The 24,932-nt window shown below is 41.6% G+C and overlaps 2 protein-coding genes and 1 non-coding gene across 4 annotated transcripts; all 3 read left to right on the top strand.

Annotated features, from left to right (window-relative positions):
- The first annotated feature begins 1,512 nt into the window (after positions 1–1,512).
- On the top strand, positions 1,513–13,237 carry LOC139580135 (eukaryotic peptide chain release factor GTP-binding subunit ERF3A-like). Its single transcript, XM_071408657.1, has 14 exons — positions 1,513–1,939; positions 2,271–2,312; positions 3,784–4,053; positions 4,189–4,222; positions 4,398–4,475; positions 4,652–4,832; positions 5,210–5,364; positions 5,603–5,743; positions 5,982–6,075; positions 7,495–7,575; positions 7,949–8,122; positions 11,910–11,999; positions 12,154–12,322; positions 12,473–13,237. Exons 1-14 carry the CDS (start codon positions 1,741–1,743, stop codon positions 12,523–12,525), a joined length of 1,761 nt encoding a protein of 586 aa, XP_071264758.1. The 5' UTR covers positions 1,513–1,740; the 3' UTR covers positions 12,526–13,237.
- Positions 13,238–13,247: 10 nt separating this feature from the next.
- Positions 13,248–19,649, top strand: LOC139580143 (ribosomal L1 domain-containing protein 1-like). 2 transcript variants are annotated; one of them, XM_071408670.1, is made up of 5 exons: positions 13,248–13,336; positions 16,738–16,874; positions 18,688–18,789; positions 19,010–19,105; positions 19,536–19,649. In XM_071408670.1, the coding sequence occupies exons 2-5, from the start codon at positions 16,813–16,815 to the stop codon at positions 19,546–19,548; spliced, it is 273 nt and encodes a 90-aa protein (XP_071264771.1). In that variant the 5' UTR covers positions 13,248–13,336; positions 16,738–16,812; the 3' UTR covers positions 19,549–19,649. The 2 variants fall into 2 exon arrangements, with proteins under 2 accessions (XP_071264771.1, XP_071264773.1); XM_071408672.1 differs by lacking the exon at positions 13,248–13,336 and adding an exon at positions 14,121–14,258.
- Positions 19,241–19,368, top strand: LOC139581985 (small nucleolar RNA ACA64). Its single transcript, XR_011676312.1, has one exon. It is a non-coding gene; the product is annotated as a small nucleolar RNA ACA64 (small nucleolar RNA).
- Positions 19,650–24,932: the final 5,283 nt, after the last annotated feature.

Raw genomic sequence — 24,932 nt, 5'->3', positions numbered from 1 at the left:
ACCCCACCAAAATTGTATAAGTTCTTGACATTTTCCGGATTGACTGACCTTCATGTCTTAAAGTATTGATTGACTGTTGTTACTCTTTGCTTATTTGAGCTGTTCTTGCCATAATGGACTTGGTCTCTTACCAAACAGGGCTATCTTCAAATAGGGCTATCTTCTGTATACCACCCCTACCTTGTCACAACACAACTGATTGGCTCAAACGCATTAAGATGGAAAGAAATACTGTAAATTTACTTTTAACAAGGCACACCTGTTAATCGAAATGCATTCCAGATGACTACCTCATGAAGCTGGTTGAGAGAGTGCAAAGCTGTCATCAAGGCAAAGGGTGGCTACTTTGAAGAATCTGAAATATAAAATATATTTTGATTTGTTTAACACTTTTTTGGTTACTACATCGTTCCATATGTGTTATTTCATAGTTTTGATGTCTTCACTATTATTCTACAATGTAAAGAAAAACCCTTGAATGAATACTGTAGGTGTGTCCAAACCTTGGACTGGTATGGTATACATATCTTTTTAAAGTGTATTTTCCTTTATTATTTTCCACTTACCCTACCACCCTTCCCCTAATTGGAGTAAACTAATGAACATCAAAACATAGCCTTCTACTTCCCGATTATACATACTATATACATTTTACGGACAATCTATTTTACAATAGTATTTCTCTACCCTCAACCTCTATTTCTGATGTCCATCCAGTTTAATTTCTATTTGCCATATATTTTTAACTGTGCTGTTTCACAAAGGTTCTGAACCTATACACATTTTACGGACAGTATATTTTACATGAGTTATCTTGTTGTTTTTAGTCCCACCATTCAGGTCCATTCAACCCCTCCCATCTATTTCAACTGTATTCTCATAGTTTCTACAGATTGTAAAATAAAAAATAAAAATGTTTGCTAAAATTATTATAATATTTTTGATCGATTGACTATGACTTTTGAAATCACCCAGTATTGCTATCTGTAGAGTTAGCGCCAGGTAAATGTTGCAATTCTTCAGCCATTCCTGGACCTTTGACCAAAAACAAGCTACATATGGACAGTACCAAAATAAATGATCTAATGACACTGTCTCTTCGGTTGAATAATTATTGACTCAAGACATTTCCACTTTTCATTTTTAATTCATTAATAGAAAAAATAGAAAAACATAAATCCACTTTGACATTTGACATTATGGGGTATTGTGTGTAGGCCAGTGGAGAAAAACATTCTCAATTTGGTCTATTTTAAATTCAGGCTGGAACACAACAAAATGTGAAAAAAGTCAAGGGGTGTGAATACTTTCTGAAGGCACTGTATATAACTTGTTTAAATTATTTGTTTAATAAAGTAAAGGATGTGTACACATGCTCTGATTATTATACTGTTATTAATTTTCATATTTACTGGTATACTGAGTCTAAAGAGAGGACGATGAAAAGCTTTATATTCAACCCCACCTTCCAGAATGCATTGTTCTGTAGTTCCAGGGGTCGCCCCCTCGAGTAGTCCTCCTAGCGGTTAGTTCTGGAACTGTAGGTTCACGTCTCTCTCTCTCCCTCTCTCGTCGGTCTTGCCTCCGTGCGTGACACCGGCGCACCATATGCCTCCCAAAACAAGACACAGTGAAGCAACGCAAAGTATTGAATAAGTAGCAAGATAACATAGCTAACGGACATCAAGCCAGCTGCATTATTCACAGTCAAGCTAGCTAGCTATCTTAGCTAACTGTGCCATGGACCCGCGAGACACAGCACCGGATTCGTGGGAGCAGGAGGAGGATGTCAAGGCCCGAGCTGCCGCGGGGCTCCAGTCCGCTCTCGCCGCTCTCAACGTCAATGCCAAGCCATTTATCCCGAATGTCGACGCGGCGGTGTTTGTGCCGACTTTCCTTCAAAGTAGCCCTACGGAAATCTCAAATTCCGACGGTCACGGTAGGTCAGTGCGTGCTTGTGGTGGAGTGTTGGATTAACGAGATGTTGACAGCTGCTGTTATTGCCAGGGGTTAACCAAGTTAGCCAGATAGATAGCTAGCTTGAGTTTGTAGCTAGCAAGCTCACTAGGCTAGTGTTGTAGCTATGATATTGCTCAACACTAATGTGACAGCTTTGACATGATGGTGCAAATTTTACAACTGGGCCTACTGCTCATGATGCTATAATTATTGTTAAGCCATCACCCATACTGAATCTGATATGGTGATTCCTAAAAGCTCCAATGTCCATTTAATGCCAATGATGAATGCAACAACTTGTCTCTTCACAGGTGCTGAGCCAGTTGCCAGCATGGAGGTTTTAGAAACAGTTGGTATGTTTTGTGTCTATTACTATATTATTATGTAATTAACTGTTCTTTCTTCCTTTTACTTCATTTTTTCACACTCTGCCTTGTACTTCACACAATGTTATTGTTTGTACAATCACAGACAGTATCAGATTTGTTTGTTGAAGGTGTGTATCACATTTTTTTTTTTTTTAAGGCCTTAGGTCTTTTTACCTGTAGAAGGTTGCCTTGCCAACTCCCACCCAACTCATTCCAGAAGCAATTACAAATGTCCTTCAGTCAGTATTGTTTACCTTTCATTCATTCATTCATTCATTCAATTGAAACATCTCTTCAGGCCTACTGTTCACTAGGAGGTAGCCTATGCCTGAAGGCCAGCTCTGGGAGACATGACAAGGTCCAACTGGGAAGGTTTGCAGGCTCCCACTCCCTACATGCACATCTATAGCATGATGCAACATCACAGCCTATGCTTAAAATAGACTAGTACACTGGATCACGTGGAAACAGATAGAAAATATGTTGTTAGACTGGTATAACCAAATGGGGCACAGTCCAGTTCTTGTATTTTCAGGGAACGTTTCTGTAGAAATGTACTATGTTGACCAGCCGTATATGTGCTGAGGTCAGGTGTTTCAATTTGGCAAGAGAACACTGCCGCTGTGCACATCTACTCAGGTTACATTGGCCTGATTTATCTGTTAGTGTGACACGTGGCTGAAACTGCAGCCTGCAAGAGAGAGAGAAGACATGATGGGAAGGGAGTTCTGAGTGATTGGTGAAGTTACCTTGTGGGTTTATATTTCAGAACAAAGATGCCAACGTTTTCTGTGGTATTGCATGCATGCCTCTCCGAGCAGTTGTCATCATCATGACTATTCTCCAATGGTGATTGTGAATGACAAGCGTTGAGAAGAGAACAGGCATTGTACATGATCGGCCAGTTGTTTAATTTCATGGATAAGGAGGTGCAGGCCTTGTTTTTATGCTGCTATGGGAAGAGTTTTTTGACACACTAATCTACTGATTTGATTAGCAGGTTTCTACATTTGCATCAGTGCTAGATGCACTTTAATTTCTTAAAATAATGCATTTAATTTGTTCAATATAAGGTTAGCTAGCTATCACTGCAACGCTATATCACTATTAAATATTTATATTGAACATCCATGGCATAGGTGACAACAACTATGCAATAATAATAATAATAATAAGCCAATTTCATTGTTATATTGTGTGAGGTCAAAGAGCATTGTTTGAAGAGAACAGCCAATCAGTGTACTCTCCAGCACACAGTTTAGATGCTCCCAGATTCTCCATCAAAACCCTGAGATCATCTGAACAGTGTGCCGGTACTCTCCTTTCTGTTCACAAGCGATCTCATATACCCATAATGCACCTGTGAAATCTGCTGGCTGTGCGGACTACCTTAAACAAAAGAGCATTGTTTCATGGTTTACATCAGTGGTAACCGAGTGCCGTTTGTGTCGTTTAGCTCCGGTGGAGAACGGAGGAGGGACAGAAGCAGACGTGGTGGTGGAGGTAGAGACGTGGGAGCAGAAAGAGGAGCCCGGGGAAGGAGAACCAGGAGGAGGGGGAGCCCTGGGAGGAGAGGGAGGTTCCAGTGAAGAGGCACAGGGAAGGGAGGAAGTGGAGATGATGGAGGAGGAAGAAGAGGAGGAGTTGCCCGTGCTAAAAGTAATCCCGCTCCCACCAAATGCCCCGAAGAAGGAGCATGTCAATGTGGTGTTCATCGGTCATGTGGGTCCGTCCCTATTGTATACTATTACCTCATGGTTTTCTTTCGTACATTGTTTGTTCTCCCTGGGCACAGAGAAATGGCTCTTAGATATTGCCTGTGTATTCATTTGGATTGAGGATTATTTTTCTTTCTTTTCAGATGCTGGTAAATCAACTATTGGAGGACAGATCATGTGAGTAATAACATGGTTATCAATAACTGTGCCTACATTCAGGTTACTGAAGATGGCTTATCATTTTCTTCTACAGTATGATAACCATTGCTACTAATGCCATGGCTACCTAAAAATAAAATGTTCTCCTATATTTATCAGATCAGACAATGTCTGTTTTTCTTTCTTATCGTAGGTATTTGACAGGTATGGTGGAGAAAAGAACCCTGGAGAAATATGAAAGAGAAGCAAAAGAAAAAAACAGAGAAACATGGTGAGCTTACCTTCTGTTGTGACTAGATTCAGTTATGTGTATGATTGAAAATAATAAAAATTATTCTGAAAAAGTTTGCATATTACTTTTTCATATTGGGTACGACATGAGAAAATATGGTAGCCTGTTTTTAATCATACATTTTAGGCACTCAGATTTGTTTTTCTTCTCCCCAGGTACCTGTCCTGGGCCCTGGACACTAACCAGGAGGAGAGAGACAAGGGAAAGACGGTGGAGGTGGGGAGAGCCTACTTTGAGACAGAGAAAAAGCACTTTACTATCCTGGATGCTCCCGGCCACAAAAGCTTTGTCCCCAACATGATTGGTGGGGCATCACAGGCTGACTTGGCAGTGCTTGTGAGTATTGTATTGTATTGTATTGTCCACTTTTCATATCTGCTGTGTCAAGGCAAAACAGACCCATGTGTCCCTGTTAGTTAGGTAGTTGGAAAGTTGCCATTATCAAATCATAGTTTATTGGTCGCGTACACAGTAAACTTTGATTTGACAAGTTGACAGGGACTGCATTTTTTTATAAATATATTTTTTTATGAGAAGAAGAGGACTGACTTACTGTATAATGAGAGGGTAGATTCTAACATGCATTTTAGTTTTGAAAACGACACTGTAGATAATGACAGACAGTATGTACAGTACATTATGGTGTACCCTAGTTGTTTATCAGTATCTTCTGCACCCTATGCTAGTCTAACGTAACCCTATGTTGTGGTCAGGTGATCTCGGCCAGAAAAGGAGAGTTTGAGACAGGCTTTGAGAAGGGAGGCCAGACGCGGGAGCACGCCATGCTGGCCAAGACGGCTGGAGTCAAGCACCTCATCATCCTCGTCAACAAGATGGATGACCCCACCGTCAACTGGAGCTTGGAAAGGTGACTCAGTACAATGTACAGACATGCATCTTGGTAGAGAGAAACAATATTTATATTTCAAGCCAAATGCAGAATCTACAGTATCCAATCTAATGTGTTCATTGACCCTCATGCTGCATGGCTGGTTATGACAGACAGTCATAGAATAGGAAAGAGATTGTGTTCCTCAATTAGTCAACATTGTGACATTGATATTTAATGCAGTAAAATAACCCATCCTCCTCCCTCTCTACTACAGGTATGAGGAATGTAAAGAGAAATTAGTGCCATTTCTGAAGAAGGTGGGCTTCAACCCAAAGAAGGACATCTACTTCATGCCTTGCTCTGGGCTAACGGGAGCCAACTTGAAGGACCCCATAGAGGAGTGCACGTGGTACACGTAAGTCAACCTCCGTTCTGTTCTCTGCCAAAAGTACATGAAAGTCAATCGCTTTGTGGGTGCTGAGTGACGGTTGCTTGTCAAGTCTTAATTTTCATAACAGTCCATCAAATCAATGTAGCTCTGCTGACTTTTCTGAAGCTATAAAAGTTCTCTATTCCCACAATAATTTAAAATCCATAATATATAGTATTAGAAAATATAATAATTTATTGTCCTAATTATTCTTCGTTGCCAGGGGGTTGCCATTCATCCCACACCTAGACAGCCTGCCAAGCTTCAACAGAATCACAGACGGCCCCGTCAGATTACCCATCGTAGACAAATACAAGGTGAGTGCAACTGCTGTCATGAGTTATACCAGTTACATATCTCTACTTCTGTATTGCACTTAACAGCATAGCTAGCATAAATTTGAATCAAGCCAGGCCATTTTATTCTGTAGTAATTAATAATCCATTATTATCTCAGAGTTTGCCAACATTTTATGAAATGACTGCCAAAAGATAACGATAATGCAGGACTGTGCAGCTGCTACACCACACACACACACACACACACACACACACACACACACACACACACACACACACACACACACACACACACACACACACACACACACTCTGGCCTTCCAACATCAGGGTATCCTTCCAAGTCCTCCCTACTGTAGCCAAGGACTGCAGAGCACAGCCATTTTCTCCACAAGACAATTTAGCTTTCTGGCACCGGTTTCATCAGTGTGTGGGTGTGTTTTGGAACATGTTAGAAGGCAGGGAACGTGATGGAATTAAGATATTGTATAGCTTTCTCAGCAGGTCTTCTACACACATACACACTGCAGGGTGTTATGAAACCCAGGAGCTCTAACTAGGTCTTCTATTCAGTTGATATAATGGAATTACGGTCCAGTTAATTGGGGGATGGTTAGATTGTTAGACTAGCTGGCAGTGGGCCTGTTCTAACTTCACTACAGTACAGTAGCACAGGGGGTCAACAGCTTAGTGCCAGTACACTGAAGATATGGCATCTTAGGTGGTAGCATAAAAAGGAAAGGAACCAAAAACTTTCTGCATTTTTAACAACCATTTTAATCTCCCAGCTGGAATCCATTTTAGTTTTAATTTCATTCATTCATTCAATATCAAGGTGATCTTGCAAACTCCAGTGTCCTTCCTAACCCTTAGTACCAATCTGTTGATGTGTCTTAGAGCAAGGCACTTAACCCTAATTGCTCCAGGGTCACTGTTGTTAATGGCAGACCCTGGCCATGACTCCACTCTCTGAGGGTGTCTCAGGGGGAGTTGGGGTATACAAAAATCCAATTTTGAAATAGGACAAGTATAAGCACCCACCAAATTATTAACACCTCTTAGATGGGAGCAGAGGATGAGAACGGGAACAGAGGATGTAATGTAATAATACAATTTTCTTTAACTGATAGTAAGTACCCTTGTGGGAGCCGGAATGGCTCATAGGAACAGGAGCCTCCTGTTTCTGTAGCGTGAGGCAGCTTGATGTACAACACCCCCTGGACAGGACGCTGGTCTATTGCAGGTTCTTACCCCGAAACTATCTCGCTGAGTGCAAAGCAGAGACGGATCGGGTCCCATTTTTACAGTCTTTTATATGACTCGGCCAGGGATCGAACTCACAACCTTCCAATTTCAGGGAGGACACTAACCACAAGGCCACTGACTTGAACTGATTGCATAACCTTTAACCTGGTCTTGGTTGTGCTCTTTGCTCAGGATATGGGCACGGTGATCCTGGGGAAGCTGGAGTCTGGCTCCATTGCCAAAGCCCAGCAGCTGGTCATGATGCCTAACAGGGTAAGGCTCTCCATAGGTCATTCATCTGTCCTGGAGAGTATACATTACACAAGTGTACAGGAGCCCCTTTCACAATTTACATCTACTTTTTACTAATTTGGCAGATGCTGTGCAGAAGAACCTCTGCTAAATAATTAAAATGTAAATTGTGAAAGGGACTCCAGACTTCCGACATTAAAATGCACGTCTGTTTTGGATTCTCCAACATGTACGCACCTGTGTTAAAGGCGTTACTTCAGGTTCTAATGATTATATTTCCCTTCCCAGACGCAGTTTATCTTGCGATTTAAGGATACTAATATAATACTTGATGTATAACATATACTGTATATATAGCACTATGATACATGTGATGTGTTATCCCTACCCCCAGCACACAGTGGAGGTGCTGAGTCTGCTGTCTGATGAGGTGGAGACAGATGAAGCTGTTCCTGGAGAGAACCTGAAGCTAAGGCTGAAGGGCATCGAGGAAGAGGAGATTCTGCCTGGCTTCATCCTCTGTAACGCTGAGAACCTCTGCCACTCCGGACGCACCTTTGATGCCCAGGTAGCCTACGCTCCTTAGGACAGGTCTAAGGTCCTCTGTAGCTTGGTTGGTAGAGCATGGCACTTGCAATGCCAGTATAGTGGGTTCCATCCCCGGGACCACCCGTACGTACAATGTACAGTGTATGCACGCATGACTGTAAGTCGCTTTGGATAAAAGAGTTTGCTATATAAATGGCATATATTATTATTGTCTAGGATCATCTTAAGAAGATACGCTGCATCATAGAAATGCTAAATGATAGTGATACTAGGCAGGGTTGGGGAGAACCTGATTACATGTAATCTGATTACCAAAAAAACGAACTAATCAGTTACGTTACCAGCAAAAATATTGTAATCAGATTACAGATACTTTTGAAAAACTAGGTGATTACTTATTGGACTATTTTTGAATTCAGAAAGAATGTTTGCGGAAAAATACGTTATGACCAAAGTTCCCTCTAAGCTGCGGGTGTGCCCACAACTTTTTAGAGCAGTGGTCACCGACTGGTCGATTTCCAAAAACCCAAAGATAAAGCCTTGTGTTCTTATAAAAAATGTTGGTCTCGGCTGTAGGTGCACCCGATTCAGCTGCCCTGCGCCCCGGGTAGGCGAACTGTTGCAATTTTGAACCATTTCATTTCATGCCTTTCCGGCGGGCCCAGAGAGCAAATCAAGTGCACTATAGCTGTACCGCTGGCCAATCGGATGGCTCAGATGACCGTGTCTGCTGGAACGTAGCGCGCATAAAAGAAAGCTACAGCAAAGTTAATACTGTGAGATTTCACAATGTTTAAAACCATGACTAGAGAGAAACTGTCAACGAATACAGCAAAGAACTGCAGTTTTTATGAGTGAGTGTATGTTTAAGTTCTTACTCAGCACTGTCAACTTTGTATAGCAGCACACCACTTTTTTATAAGCAATAAGATGTGCGTTCTTCTTATTTCCACTCAGCGCTACAACAAGCACTTCAGCAGTAATGAATGAGCTGGAAAGTGTATGTATAGGCTTGCGTTGTTGTTGTTATTATTAGTTGCTTGGGTCTTTCTTATTTGTTTTAATTGTTAAAAAAAAAATATATATATATATATTGTAGGTGTGTGTGTATATATATATATATATATATATATATATATATATATATATATATATATATATATATATATATATATATATATATATATATATATATACAGTTGAAGTCGGAAGTTTACATACACTTAGGTTGGAGTCATTAAAACTCGTTAAAACACTTATAATTAAAACACTTATAATTCACCGTATCACAATTCCAGTGTGATTTTACATACCTGAAGTTGACTGCGCCTTTAAACAGCTTGGAAAATTCCAGAAAATGTCATGGCTTTAGAAGCTTCTGATAGGCTAATTGACATCATTTGAGTCAATTGGAGGTGTACCTGTGGATGTATTTCAAGGCCTACCTTCCATCTCAGTGCCTCTTTGCTTGACATCATGGGAAAATCAAAAGAAATCAGCCAAAACCTCAGAAACAAATTGTAGACCTCCACAAGTCTGGTTCACCCTTGGGAGCAATTTCGAAACGCCTGAAGGTACCATGTTCATCTGTACAAACAATAAAATCCAAGTATAAACACCATGGGACCACGCAGCCGTCATAACGCTCAGGAATGAGACGCGTTCTGTCTCCTAGAGATGAACGTATTTTGGTGCGAAAAGTGCAAATCAATCCCAGAACAACAGCAAAGGACCCTGTGAAAATGCTGGAGGAAACAGGTACAAAAGTATCTATATCCACAGTAAAACGAGTCCTATATTGACATAACCTGAAAGGCCGCTCAGCAAGGAAGAAGCCACTGCTCCAAAACCGCCATAAAAATGACATACGGTTTGCAACTGCACATGGGGACAAAGATCGTACTTTTTGGAGAAATGTCCTCTGGTCTGATGAAACAAAAATAGAACTGTTTGGCCATAATGACCATCGTTATGTTTGGAGGAAAAAGGGGGATGCTTGCATGCCGAAGAACACCATCCCAACCGTGAAGCACGAGGGTGGCAGCATCATGTTGTGGGGGTGCTTTGCTGCAGGAGGGACTGGTGCACTTCACAAAATAGATGGCATCATGAGGAAAGAAAATTATGTGGATATATTGAAGCAACATCTCAAGACATCAGTGAGGAAGTTAAAGCTTGGTTGCAAATGGGTCTTCCAAATGGACAATGCATACTTCCAAAGTTGTGGCAAAATGGGTTAGGGACAACAAAGTCAAGGTATTGGAGTGGCCATCACAAAGCCCTGACCTCAATTCCATAGACACTTTGGGGGCAGAACTGAAAAAGCATGTCCGAGCAAGGAGGCCTACAAACCTGACTCAGTTACATCAGCTCTGTCAGGAGGAATGGGCCACAATTCACCCAACTTATTGTGGGAAGCTTGTGGAAGGCCACCTGAAACATTTGACCCAAGTTAAACAATTTAAAGGCAATGCTACCAAATACTAATTGAGTGTATGTAAACTTCTGACCCACTGGGAATGTGACGAAATAAATAAAGCTGAAATAAATAATTCTCTCAACTATTATTCTGACATTTCACATTCTTAAAATAAAGTGGTGATCCTAACTGACCTAAGACAGAGAATCTTTACTAGGATTAAATGTCAGGAATTGTGAAAAATTGAGTTTAAATGTATTTGGCTAAGGTGTATGTAAAATTCCGACTTCAACTGTATGCTGTGCGCATCGGTTAACGGTTATGGTATGAAGGTTTGGCTTGGAGAGTTTATTTTTTTGTTGCCTGATCACAGACAGATGTTGTGTTGTGCACTGAAGTCCACAAGCGAAGGGAAAATGTGAAAGTAGGAGAGTGAGTAGATGCGAAAAGGAATTATACAACAAGCAACGTGATGATGCTGTTTGTATGTGGCTGCTATGAACGTGAACTTTGTGTGCGGATGATCAGGGGTGTATTCATGTTGCCGATTCTGTTTAAAAAATATTTAGTATATGGAAGCAAACTAAATGAAATGGGGATAGACTTACCTGAATTTGTCCAATAGCAACTCTTGTTTTGGCAACAGTTTGGACTAATGATTATACCCTAGATCAGCTAGATCCACGCAAGACTGTGCAAGGCGGTATTGACTATGTCACTGTCTGTCACCTTGATTACTCTAATTTGTCTCTCGACATGTTGTATATATGTCTCTCGATATGTTATATATATATATATACTTTAATTTGTAGGCTATGTTGTAGCAACCTCATGATGGGTATAGGGAAAATTTGACTATCATGTAGTAGCCTTAACCTATCGATGTTACATTGAGCTGGGTGAATGGAATATGAATGACAGTCATCCAATATGCTGTAATAGAAATAAGGCCATGCTCATAAAAAAAAAGTGTCCCCCCTAATCTTAAATGGCACCAACCGCCACTGGTTTAAAAACATATTTTATGACTTTTTGGCTGTGCCAGCTGGTGACCACTCTTCAGAGCTGCCTCCAGAAGAAGATTCATGACGAAAAACGCTAATCTACTGATGACACACCAAATGTGTTTGATGGATTATTTTTGTCTTCTAATGCCTCTTAAGGGAAATGTAATCCAAAAGTAACTGAAAGTAATCAGACTATGTTACTGAGCTTGGGTAATCCAAAAGTTACATTACTGATTACAATTTTGGACAGGTAACCCTAATGGATTACAGTTACAAAGTAACCTACCCAACCTTAATGCTAGATTGAGCTGACTAAATATGTAAACTCCAGTACTTGCACCTGTGCTAATTTCTCTGCTGTTTTTTTACTTTGTTTTTAGATCGTCATCATTGAGCATAAATCCATAATCTGCCCAGGTTACAACGCAGTCCTACACATCCACACCTGTATTGAAGAAGTACAAATCACAGTGAGTTACTAAGTTACATTAGCTTGTTTACATATCCAAACCTGACCGGGTCTCTATCCAATTATAGTTTGCCAACCACAGGTATCTTCTCTGTCAGTGAGTGAATAATGCTCATTAGTAAATAAACCTGTATTTAATTAAATTCTCTCATCAGGCCTTAATCTGTCTTGTGGACAAGAAGACAGGTGAGAAGAGCAAGACGCGACCTCGCTTTGTCAAACAGGACCAGGTGTGCATTGCCCGGCTTCGGTGTGCCGGAACCATCTGCCTCGAGACCTTCAAAGACTTCCCACAGATGGGGAGGTTCACCCTACGAGATGAAGGTAGAGTGTGTCTGTTCCTGTGATATTGTTTTCCCCCATTTATTGTTTCTATTGATGAATATGAAGAAGCTTCTACTTGATATATGAGAAAATTATTGCCAAATGGAATACTAAAGATTTTTATAACTATGTAATTGCCTCCCTTTTCAGGCAAAACCATTGCTATTGGCAAAGTGCTGAAGCTGGTACCAGAGAAGGACTAATGTGAACCAGCATGGAATCCTGGGACAGTTGTCATGACAGAGGAAGCTGCTGACGCCGACCTAGCCAGCCACCCCCTCTTACATACCACTCTCCTGAAGAGGACGAGGAAGAGAAGGAGAACAAATCAAGTTTGAAAATAAAGAAGAAACTGTAAAAAGTGACTGAATCAGTTTTTATGATGAACAATATTAAAGAAAGACAAGTCCAGTGTGTCAGCTTTCTCATATTGAGAGCTCAGCTATGCCACTAATGTAGCCGCTACCCTTTCCTAGGCCAATCTCACTCTGCGCTGGTCCACCTTTTGTTTTGGAAATGGGAATATATGCAGTGTTACTTTGCTTGTAAAGGAAGGGACTGGCGTTGCATCCGGTTGCATCACTTTGGACCAGAGTTAGCTAGTTATACCCATTCAAATCCAAAATATTATACCAAAATGTAAATATTTTGGTAGTAGACATCCCCATACCAAATCCTATCTGGTATGTTCACACACACAATCAAACAAACATGGTTCCTGTTGTGATCATGTGTTGTCACGTTACCAACAACAATAAAAATAAAGTATCAAACTGAGGAATAAAAGTAAAAGCTCTGTTTATTCTCAATTTCTTACAATGTTCATTTAGCCTTTTTGAATCTTGTATGTAGAGAGAAGTGTGCCGAATTGTCCTCAAACTTCTTGCAAATAAAGTTGGGATGTTTCAATTTCAAGAGTGACGTGGCCCAATCGATTTGCGCATGCACCTCTAACGCATGCGTCAACCTGGATAAACGTGAAGAAAGAAGTATTTGCCTCTGGACCGGGTGCAGGTAATGGATTAACGCAACTTTCATAAGATATTCTTCGACAATAGTATAGTTGTTATTTGGGTGCTAGGAAAAGTGGGGGTGATATTGTTTATATTGTATACACCTTTCTTTGGAGTTAGCAACTCACTGGCTAGTACGCTAGGTTGCTTGTGCATTCAGATAGTACGACACGAGGCAAGTCACTCAGTTATTTTCTGTATCTCAACGAGGAACGCTGTGAATACATTATCAAGGATAAAATGTGTACACCCCCCTCAATTGGTTATCTTGGTGAAAGTGCCTTTGTAGCGACCCTTCTCTACTCTGACTTGTAATGTCGTTAGGCGCAAAGTGAAAAAGTTGTAACTAGTTAAAGTTAGCTAGCGTATCCGCGTTAACTTTCTCAGCTGAGCTAATGAGGCTGGTTATTTGCATTTGATATAGGTCTATTTGCACAAAATAACCGAAATATGAATTTGTCATGTTGGAGATTTTCTAAACGTTCTCATTGTATTACTATGTAAAGAAGGCTGTTCAAGCACTGCAGGCTTTCCTGAAGACCAAATCCACCCCAGACTCTGCTCCTGGACGAGAGTCAACACCTCTCCCTGCTCTTCACACGATGGAAGATCCCCAAGCAGACCCAGACCAGCCGCGTGTGAGTCCCTTTGCCCACACAGTACGGAGCAACATGGCTACATAATAGAATAATATCTATGGAAAAAAATCTGTCGGTGTTTCTCCAGCAACACCCTGTCCTGGAGTATAGGTGGTGAAGCTGTTGTACTAATCACAAGTCGCTCACGCTCGCTCAGCCCCTTGCCTCATGGCATCCGCACCAACACACGACGAGGTGTGTCTCTTCACCAGAGATGACCCCTGACCAGATCCAGCAGTTCTGCAAGAAGGTCCTGACCGAGGAGGAGGGGGGGATGGTCAAGAGGTATTTCTAAATAGTATAATAGATTGTATTTCTAAATACTATAATAGATTGTATTTATACAAGGCTTTTCTAGACACTCAAAGTGCTTACCTCATCCTCCAATCAGGGATGCAAGCTAGTCACCTTCTGGCGAAATTCGCTGTTTTGAATCCAAAATAGGATACCTATGTGATTTGTGTAGCGCCAATGAGAAAAGGGAGGGGTGGCTTTGGATCACTACTAGCTGTAAGCGAACGAGTGATGCGCAATACTGGCTGTATCCAAGGCTCGGCCAATCGTTCACATAACAGAATGCAGCATGTGACTGAAGAAAGAAGAGACACCCAATTTGCTAGTTACAGCATCAGCGTGCACTATGGAAAGACAGCGGGAGGGTGGAAAGACAGTTTGCTAGTTACAGCAGTGCATCCCCTGAACGATATCAAAGAGGTAGGTGAGAAGCCTGACCACGGAGACGGGGGACTACAGACCCGTAGCACTCACGTCCGTAGCCATGAAGTGCTTTGAAAGGCTGGTAATGGCTCACATCAACACCATTATCCCAGAAACCCTAGACCCACTCTAATTTGCATACCGCCCAAACAGATCCACAGATGATGCAATCTCTATTGCACTCCACACTGCCCTTTCCCACCTGGACAAAAGGAACACCTATGTGAGAATGCTATTCATTGACTACAGCTCAGCATTCGTTCCCTCAAAGCTCATCACTAAGCTAAGGAACCTGGGACTAAACACCTCCCTCTGCAACTGGATCCTGGACTTCCTGATGGGCCGTCCCCAGGTGGTGAGGGAAGGTAGCAACACATCTGCCACGCTGATCCTCAACACTGGAGCTCCCCAGGGGTGCGTGCTCAGTCCCCTCCTGTACTCCCTGTTCACCCACGACTGCTTTTCCAGGCACGACTCCAACACCATTAAGTTTGCAGACGACACAACAGTGGTAGGCCTGATCACCGACAACGACGAGACAGCCTATAGGGAGGAGGTCAGAGACCTGGCCGGGTGGTGCCAGAATAACAACCGATCCCTCAACGTAACCAAGACTAAGGAGATGATTGTGGACTACAGGAAAAGGAGCACCGAGCACATCCCCATTCTCATCGACGGGGCTGTAGTGGAGCAGGTTGAGAGCTTCAAATTCCTTGGTGTCCACATCAACAACAAGCTAGAATGGTCCAAACACACCAAGACAGTCGTGAAGAGGGCACGACAAAGCCTATTCCCCCCTCATGAAACTAAAAAGATTTGGCATGGGTCCTGAAGTCATCAAAAGGTTCTACAGCTGCAATATCGAGAGCATCCTGACCGGTTGCATCACTGCCTGGTACGGCAATTGCTCGGCCTCCGACCGCAAGGCACTTCAGAGGGTATTGTCAAAGACCCCAGCCACCCCAGTCATAGACTGTTCTCTCTACTACCGCATGGCAAGCGGTACCAGAGTGCCAAGTCTAGGACAAAAAGGCTTCTCAACAGTTTTTACCCCAAGCCATAAGACTCCTGAACAGGTAACCAAATGGTTACCCGGACTATTTGCATTGTGCCCCCCCCCCCCAACCCCTCTTTTACGCTACTGCTACTCTCTGTTCATCATATATGCGTAGTCACTTTAACCATACCTACATGTACATACTACCTCAATAAGCCTGACTAACCGGTATCTGTATATAGCCTTGCTACTCTTATTTTCAAATGTCTTTTTACTGTTCTATTTCTTTACTTACCTACACACACACCTTTTTCGCACTATTGGTTAGAGCCTGTAAGTAAGCATTTCACTGTAAGGTCTACCTACACCTGTTGTATTCGGCGCACGTGACAAATCAACTTTGATTTGATTTATTCAGGGATGAAGTGGAGATGGAGCTGGGCCTGGCTTAAGCTGGATGCCACTATAGAAATGAATGGAACACCACACACTTTCCCCCTGTCTCACTTTTTCAATAAAACGTGGTATGCCAGATGTACTCTGCCTGAAAGAGATCAATTATGCCAACAAAGGGTATCTTGCTCTGCTGGCACATTGTAGAACAGATGTCCACAGGCAGAAAGTGTTCAATGTCATGTGTAGCCCAAAGATATTGATTTTTGTGTTGAATTTGACAGTAACGTGTGTGTGTGTGTGAGGGGGGGGGATTATATGTTTTACTCAGTGAACTGTCCAATGCATCTCTTCAACTGATTTTACTCTAGTCTGTAGCTAGTGTTTGGTCATCCAGTGTGAAATAAGTGCACCCCAGCAAACCCTGTACTCCTGTCTCAGTGTTGGACATGGGCCACGATGGTGCCATTGTGACTCTAAATATATCCAGACGGACTTTCCTCCCTATTGGAGTGTGTCGCTACAACTTTGAGACAGTTACTTACTGTCATACTTTTTATGTATGTAATAATGATGATTACTTATGAAATGGTCCTCGTTTACTTCTTGGTGCACGAGACACGACTCATCCAGGCATATCCCTTTGTCTTTCTTTAGGTGATCCCTTACAAGACACTGAGGACTGAGTACAAGCCCTTTGAAGCCAAACGACGGCTGCTGGGGAACTTTGACATGTTTCTTTCAGACGACCGCATTTGCCGCCTGCTGTGCTCGCACTTCTACGAGAGAAAGAAGTAAGCTCGTAAATATTGTTGGTTGATCACCTTGTCTATTTTAGTCAAATGAAATCTATTTAAAGACTAATTTTTGCACTGGTTCGGAACCTGGTTCACTCTCAGTATGAATTTTGTTTTAACTCCATTGCTATATGAAACTCATTCCAGTGAGGCAGGGGAGCGGTATCCTTTTTGTGCTGTCTCCCTGTTCACTCTCTGGGAACATCAACATAGCCCATAGTGCTGTTCCCTGGTTTTGAAATACATGTCCTCTTATACAGTTGAAGTCGGAAGTTTACATACACCTTAGCCAAATACATTTAAACTCAGTTTTTCACAATTCCTGACATTTAATCCTAGTAAAAATTCCCTGTCTTAGGTCAGTTAAGATCACCACTTTACGTGAAGAATGTGAAATGTCAGAATGATAGATTGGTTTATTTCTTTCATCACAGTCCCAGTGGGTCAGACGTTTACATACACTCAATTAGTATTTGGTAGTATTGCCTTTTAAATTGTTTAACTTGGGTCAAACATTTCAGGTGGCCTTCCACAAGCTTCCCACAATAAGTTGGGTGAATTATGGCCCATTCCTCCTGACAGAGCTGGTGTAACTGAGTCGGATTTGTAGGCCTTCTTGCTCGCACATGCTTTTTCAGTTCTGCCCACAAATTTTCTATAGGATTGAGGTCAGGGCTTTGTGATGGCCACTCCAATACCTTGACTTTGTTGTCCCTAACCCATTTTGCCACATCTTTGGAAGTATGCATGGGGTCATTGTCCATTTGGAAGACTCATTTGCTTTAACTTTCTGACTGATGTCTTGAGATGTTGCTTCAATATATCCACATAATTTTCCTCCCTCATGGTGCCATCTATTTTGTGAACAGTTCTATTTTTTTTTTCATCAGACCAGAGGACATCTCTCCAAAAAGTACGATCTTTGTCCCCATGTGCAGTTGCAAACCGTAGTCTGGCTTTTTTATGGCGGTTTTGGAGCAGTGGCTTCTTCCTTGCTGAGCGGCCTTTCAGGTTATGTCGATATAGGACTTGTTTTACTGTGGATATGGATACTTTTGTACCTGTTTCCTCCAGCATCTTCACAAGATCCGTTGCTGTTGTTCTGGGATTGATTTGCACTTTTCGCACCGAAATACGTTCATCTCTAGGAGACAGAACGGGTCTCCTTCCTGAGCGCTATGACGGCTGCGTGGTCCCATGGTGTTTATACTTGCGTACTATTGGTTGTACAGATGATCGTGGTACCTTCAGGTGTTTGGAAATTGCTCCCATGGATGAGCCAGACTTGTGGAGGTCTGCAATTGTTTTTCTGAGGTCTTGGCTGATTTTCTTTTGATTTTCCTATGATGTCAAGCAAAGAGGCACTGATTTTGAAGGTAGGCCTTGAAATACATCCACAGGTACACCTCCAATTGACTCCAATGATGACAATTAGCCTAATTTCCACAGCTTCTAAAGCCATGACATCATTTTCTGGAATTTTCCAAGCTGTTGAAATGCACAGTCAACTTAGTGCATGTAAACTTCTGACCCACTGGAATTGTGATACAATGAATTATAAGTGAAATAATCTGTCTGTAAACAATTGTTGGACAAATTACTTGTCATGCACAAAGTAGATGTCCTAACCGACTTGCCAAAACTATAATTTGTTAACAAGACATTTGTGGAGTGGTTGAAAAATGAGTTAATGACTCCAACCTAAGTGTATGTAAACTTCCGACTTCAACTGTAAGTTTAAATGTGCCTTTAAGCTAGCCCTTACAGAGTTCTAATCTAATGGAGTGTGTTTTTTCTCTCCCCTGCTTAGGGAGCCTTTGTCATTGAACCAGCAGAGCAAGAAGCTGGCCTTGGACATCCAGAGAACCATCCAGGGAACAACAATCTCCATTTCTATGAACGGCTGCTGCTGGTGAGGCCTGCTCTCTGACTTAGTCAGTAAGTGCGCCTCAGCAAACCCTGTCCTCCTGTCCGTGTTGGACATGGGCAATGATGGTGCCATAGTGACTCAAAATATATCCTGACAGATCTCCCTCTCTATTGGAGCCTGTCTCTGCAACTGACACAAAATGGCAATTAATGCACATTCATTTATATACACATTGCCTCCTGTAAAATGTTGTTTGTTTTAGCATGGCTTGTGTGGCCCACTCTGGGATGGCTGCAGATGAAATAGCAGAGAATATTGATTCAGCTGTCGGCACCATCGTGACGAAACTACGGGTTAGGTGAGTTTGCTGCCAGGATGTCTTCCTGATCACCCTAATCAATTGTACCCCGTCAACACAGATATTTACACTTTTATTACACGTTAAATGGTCAGGTATACTCAAAGTTTATTAATGCTAAAAAAATGTGTGGGCCCAGTCTGAAAATCGCCTTTGATATCTCTGTTGTCTGGGGTGAGATTACAGGGCCTATAGTACTGTGGTACGTTAAGCTTATTGCCTGCTCTGTATAGCAGTGTGATTAAACCCATGTGCCTACAATCCTGACAAAGAAAGGCCTTTAACAAGTGGCTGCAATCTGTGTGATACGATACACAGGGTAGAAATGGCCGTAACATTAAATGTTTTCTTCACAGAAATAGTTTTGACCTAAATGTATGAGTGATTGTGTTCTTTGAGTATAAAGATGGCTGTGTTGTCTCTTTTGCAGAAAGGACCGTTGATAAAAATCATCCACATGAAAAGCCAATCAGTAGCTCTGCCCATCTACACCTCTAACCTGACCCTGATAAATGAAACACAGAAACAGACCCGCGCAGCCAAGGTAGGACTGCTACACACAAATGCTTGTAAATTGCATTGGAAGATTATATTGTCATTTGATCAATGATCTATTTTTTGTCAAATTAAAGGACTCATCTTTGCACTGGTTCGGAACCTGTTTTACTCTCTATTAATTTTGGTTTAAATCCAATGCTATATGAAACCCATTCCAGTGAGGCAGGGGAGCGGTCTCCATTTAGTGCTGTCTCCCTGTTCACTCTCTGGGAACATCAACATAGCTCTTAGTGCCACATATGGACTATTGAGGTCAATTGCAGACCTCTCTCTATTATTTACATGCATATGTACATACATGCAGTACCAGTAGAAGTTTGGACACACCTACTCAAGGTTAAATAAACCTAAATAAGGGTTTTTCTTTATCTTTACTATTTTCTACATTGTAGAATAATAGTGAAGACATCAAAACTATGAAATAACACACACGGAATCATGTAGTAACCAAGTGTTAAACAAATCAAAATATTTGAGATTCTTCAAAGTAGCCACCCTTTGCCTTGACAGCTTTGCACAGTCTTGACATTCTCTCAACCAGCTTCATGAGGTAGTCACCTGGAATGCATTTCAATTAACAAGGTGTGCCTTCTTAAAGATTAAGTTGTGGAATTTCTTTCCTTAATGCATTTGAGCCGATCAGTTGTGTTGTGACACGGTATGTGTGGTATACAGAAGGTAGCCCTATTTGGTAAAAGACCCAAGTCCATATTATGGCAAGACCAGCTCAAATTATCAAAGAGAAACGACAGTCCATCAATACTTTAAAACATGAAGGTCAGTCAATATGGAGCATTTCATGAACTTTGAAAGTATCTTCAAGTGCAGTCGCTGTGATGAAACTGGCTCTCACGAGGACTGCCACTGGAAAGGAAGACCCATAGTTACCTCTGCTGCAGAGGATAAGTTCATGAGAGTTAACTGCACCTCAGATTGCTGCCCAAATAAATGCTTCAGAGTTCATGTAACAGATACATCTCAACATCAACTGTTTAAATTGCTGCAAAGAAACCACTACTAAAGGGCACCAATAAGAAGAGACTTTCTTGGGCCAAGAAAACATGAGCAATGCAAGTCCTTTGGTCAGTCCAAATAGATGTTTAGTTCCAACCACCATGTCTTTGTGAGATGCGGAGTAGGTGAACGGATCTCCGCGTGTGTCGCTCCCTTCGGGAAGCATGGACGCAGAGGTGTGGGGTGCTTTGCTGGTGACACTGATTTATTTAGATTTCAAGGCACACTTAACCAGCATGGCTACCACAGCATTCTGCAGCGATCCGCCATCCCATCTGGTTTGGGCTTAGTGAGACATCATTTGTTTTTCAACAAGACAATGACCCAACACACCTCCAGGCTGTGTAAGGGCTATTTGACCAAGAAGGAGAGTGATGGTGCTTCATCAGATGACCTGGCCTCCACAATCACCTGACCTCATCCGAATTGAGATGGTTTGGGATGAGTTAAACTGCAGAGTCAAGGAAAAGCAGCCAACAAGTGCTCAGCGTATGTGGAAACTCCTTCAAGACTGTTGGAAAAGCATTCCAGGTGAAGCTGGTTGAGAGAATGCCAAGTGTGCAATGCTGTCAAGGCAAATGGTGGCTACTTAAACAAATATAAATATATTTTCGATTCTAACACCTTTTTGGGTTACTACATGATTCCATATGTTTCATAGTTTTGATGTCTAGTAAAAAATAAAGAAAAACCCTCATGAGTAGGTGTCCAAACTTTTGACTGGTACTGTGTGTGTATATAAACAGAGCTGCATCTCATCAATACCTGTCTTGTTTATGAAATTTCAGAAAAATGCACGCAAACAGAAGTCTGCAAAGAAGGAACAGACGTCTACAGAAAAAAAACTCTGGTGCTGACAGGGAGGAAGATGTTCCCATAGTAACGACAAGGAAAAAGGCTTAAGTGGAGGTCTGTACCCTGCTAGTGTCAAATTAAATGCATTTTAATAATATTAGTAGAATATATTTGTTTATTGATTATCTATTTTTATGAAATAAAATATTTCAAAGGACTCTGTGCACTGGTTTGGTACTTGGTTCACTCTCCGTATGAATTTTGGTTTAAATCCAATGCTATATGAAACTTATTCCAGTGAGGCAGGGAAGCGGTATCCCTTTTATGTCTCCCTGTTCACTCTCTGGGACCACTGCCCCCCAGTGGAAGTTAATTGACCGACCTCTTTCAGTACTGTGCTAATTGTTTTCTCTCTCTGATCCCCGTAGAAGCCGTCCAAGAAGGGACTTGTGAAGGTACCCAAACCAACAGGAGGAAAGGTATCAAATAAAAAATGACCAAGAAGGCTGCAAAAACACCCTAACAAAATATGAAAAGTACCTAAATCTTAATGTCTGTTTGTCAACTCAGTGGAACACAACTCTCCTTTCTCTCATTACTATCTGTGTATTACTCCCCCTTTCTCTAAATGGAACTCTGACTTCATACTGATATAAAGGACTGGTTCTAAATGTATATAAACTGTCAGCGTTAATTGATCCAAGGACAAACTCAAATGTGTTGCAAATCTTTGTCTGCCCCATAAAAGGGTCTTGTTCAAAATCATCTTTTGTATAAACCCAACTTGTAAATTAAAATATTACCACAAAGTATATTTCATGTCTTTAATTTGTTATCCACAATGGCATTGTTTTCCATTAGCGCTACTCATTTTCAGCCGGCTACTTTTTCCACTTCATATTAACTAGGCTACTTTTCATTTAAGTTTCAATTTGCTCGTTCCTCGAGTTCTCTCCCGTTAGAATGAAGGATATTCATCTTCTAGCGATCTATTGCTAGGAAAGGCGCCAGTCACAAAGCGAGCGATGACTGAGAAACTGTCCCGCCATCCGGTACAATTTGTGTGCTGCGCTGTGGTTGGTTGCAGTCAAATTTCTTTACACAGAGGGAGAGGATGCTTGGGAATTTGCACTTCCCATGTAATGCGAGTGGTAACGATGAGTCAATCCACTCAGCCTGATTTTGAATTTTGGCACATTCATTTTTCTTTAGTGTGTTAAGCACAGCCAGCCACTTGGAATTGTGATGCATGGGCTTTACTGCTTTAATTGCCATTTTATTTTGACAACTGAACAGCCAGTGTTGACTAGTTTTTATAAAAGATGTCAAACCGACTAGTCTATCCTACAGTGCCTTGAGAAGGTATTCGTACCCCTTGACTTATTCCACATTTTGTTCTTACAGCCTGAATTCAAAATGTATTATTTTCCTCAGCCATCTACACGCAATAACCCATAATGACAGTGTAAACATGTTTGTAGAAATGTCAGCGACTGTATTGAATGAAATACCTCATTTACAGTAGTATTCACACCCTGAGTCAATACTTTGTAGAAGGACCTTTGGCAGCGACTACAGCTTTGTCTTGGCTTTGCACATCTTTTTCCCTTTCTTCCCTGCAGATTTTATCAAGCTCTAATATTAGATGGGAATTAATTTATTTAACTAGGAAAGTCAGTTAAGAACAAATTCTTATTTACAATGACGGCCTACCCCGGACGACACTCGACCAATTGTGCGCCGCCCTATGGGACTCCCGATCACTGCTGGTTGTGATACAGCCTGGAATGGAACCAGGGTCTAGTGACACCTTTTGCACTGAGATGCAGTGCCTTAGACCGTTGTGCCACTTGGGAGCCCCGAGTGGCAGTGAACATTAATCTTCAAGTTTTTCCACAGATTTTCAATGTTAAGTGGGCTTTGGCTGGGCCACTCGAGGACTTTCACATTCTTGTTCTGAAGCCATTCTTATGTTTGGGGTCATTGTCCTGTTGGAATGTAATTCTTTGCCCAAGTCCAAGGTCGTTTGCATTGAAGCAGGTTCTCATCAAGGATTTGCCTGTATTTGGCTCCATTCATTGTTCCCTCTATCCTTACCAATCTCCCAGTCCCTGGTGCTGAAAAGCATCCCCATAACATGTTACTACCACCACCATGCTTCACTGGAGGATGGTGTTCGAAGGGTGATGAGGTGTGCCTTGTTTTGTCCAGACATGGTGCTTTTTCATTCAAGCCAAAGAGTTCAATTTGTCTCATCAGACCACAATCTTTTGCCTTAAGTCTTTCACATGCATTTTTGTGAACTCCAGGTGTGCTGTCGTGCCTTTTTTTCAGGAGTAGTTTGTCTGGCCACTCCCATAAAGCCCAGATTGGTGAAGTGCTGTAGAGACTGTCATTCTGGTAGGTTTTCCGGTCTCAGCAAAGGAACTTTTATTGGTCACCTCCCTGACCAAGGTCCTTGCCAGGTTGCACAGTTTGGTTGGACGGCCAGCTATAGGCAGTCTGGGTAGGTCAATGTTTTTTCCATCTCCCAATTATTGTTTATGCCTTATCACAATTCCCTATGGACAGTTCCTTAAACTTTATGGTACAGTTTCTGCTCTGACATGCACTGTCAACGGTGGGACCTTTTATATTGACAGGTGTGTTTCTTTCTAAATCATGTTCAAACAATTGAATTGGACACAGGTGGACTCCAAGTTGTAGTGACATCTCAATGATGATCAAAGGAAATTGGATGCATCTATTTAAATTTCAATACATTTGTTTGAAAACATGTTTTCACTGTATGGGGCATTGTGTGTAGATTAATTTAATTTAACAAATTTAATTCCAGCTGTAAGATAACAATGTTGAGTAGGTCAAGAGGTAGCCTGTAACTACTTTTCTGAAGGCACTATATATATCCCTTCACCATTCAGTAAACCTAAGGATTTTCTAGGTTTCCTTACCTTGGATGTTGGGGTTTGCCAGACAGTGACTGGTTTCGTCAGTTAGTGTAGCCTACTGAATCGCATCATTGAGAGCCGTTCATTTGGCTCCGTAATTTGCGTATGCAACTGGTAGGCCAAGGCTTTTTGGCAATTATCTGCAGATAAATTATGAAAACATTTGAAGATGGTAAGTCATCACTGCAGGAACAATAGGTAATGGAGAGCCGTGTTCGACTCATGATAATTAGGGCCCTCACGGAATCCAGTTATTAACAGAATTCAACAATATTCATATGTATTGACCTTTAGTAGGGCATCAACTAAATGCATTGAAATATATTTGTTTTATCATAAGACATGAACAGAATGAATAAGTGATTTGTATTTCCTGTAACTTTCTGAAGAGGCGACGTGAATGCCTCGTGTGTGTGCGTGCAGTGCATGCGTCTACCACTTTGGATAGCCGTTAGTGATGATGCTAATGAAAACGGTCTTCTGGTAGATGGAAAGGCTTTCGCAATAACCTT

Source organism: Salvelinus alpinus, chromosome 7 (genome assembly GCF_045679555.1).
Source record: "Salvelinus alpinus chromosome 7, SLU_Salpinus.1, whole genome shotgun sequence".
Taxonomy (NCBI): Eukaryota; Metazoa; Chordata; class Actinopteri; order Salmoniformes; family Salmonidae; genus Salvelinus; species Salvelinus alpinus.
The sequence above is the reverse complement of the archived record's forward strand: the minus strand, read 5'-3'. Positions and strand labels throughout refer to the sequence as shown.

Coding starts and splice junctions, on each gene's coding strand:
- LOC139580135 (XM_071408657.1), top strand. CDS start 1,741: ATGGACCCGCGAGACACAGCACCGGATTCGTGGGAGCAGGAGGAGGAT. Junction 4,223..4,397: donor ACTATTGGAGGACAGATCAT/GTGAGTAATAAC, acceptor TTCTTATCGTAG/GTATTTGACAGGTATGGTGG. Junction 8,123..11,909: donor GACGCACCTTTGATGCCCAG/GTAGCCTACGCT, acceptor CTTTGTTTTTAG/ATCGTCATCATTGAGCATAA.
- LOC139580143 (XM_071408670.1), top strand. CDS start 16,813: ATGTTTCTTTCAGACGACCGCATTTGCCGCCTGCTGTGCTCGCACTTC. Junction 16,875..18,687: donor CACTTCTACGAGAGAAAGAA/GTAAGCTCGTAA, acceptor TCCCCTGCTTAG/GGAGCCTTTGTCATTGAACC. Junction 18,790..19,009: donor TCTATGAACGGCTGCTGCTG/GTGAGGCCTGCT, acceptor TGTTTGTTTTAG/CATGGCTTGTGTGGCCCACT.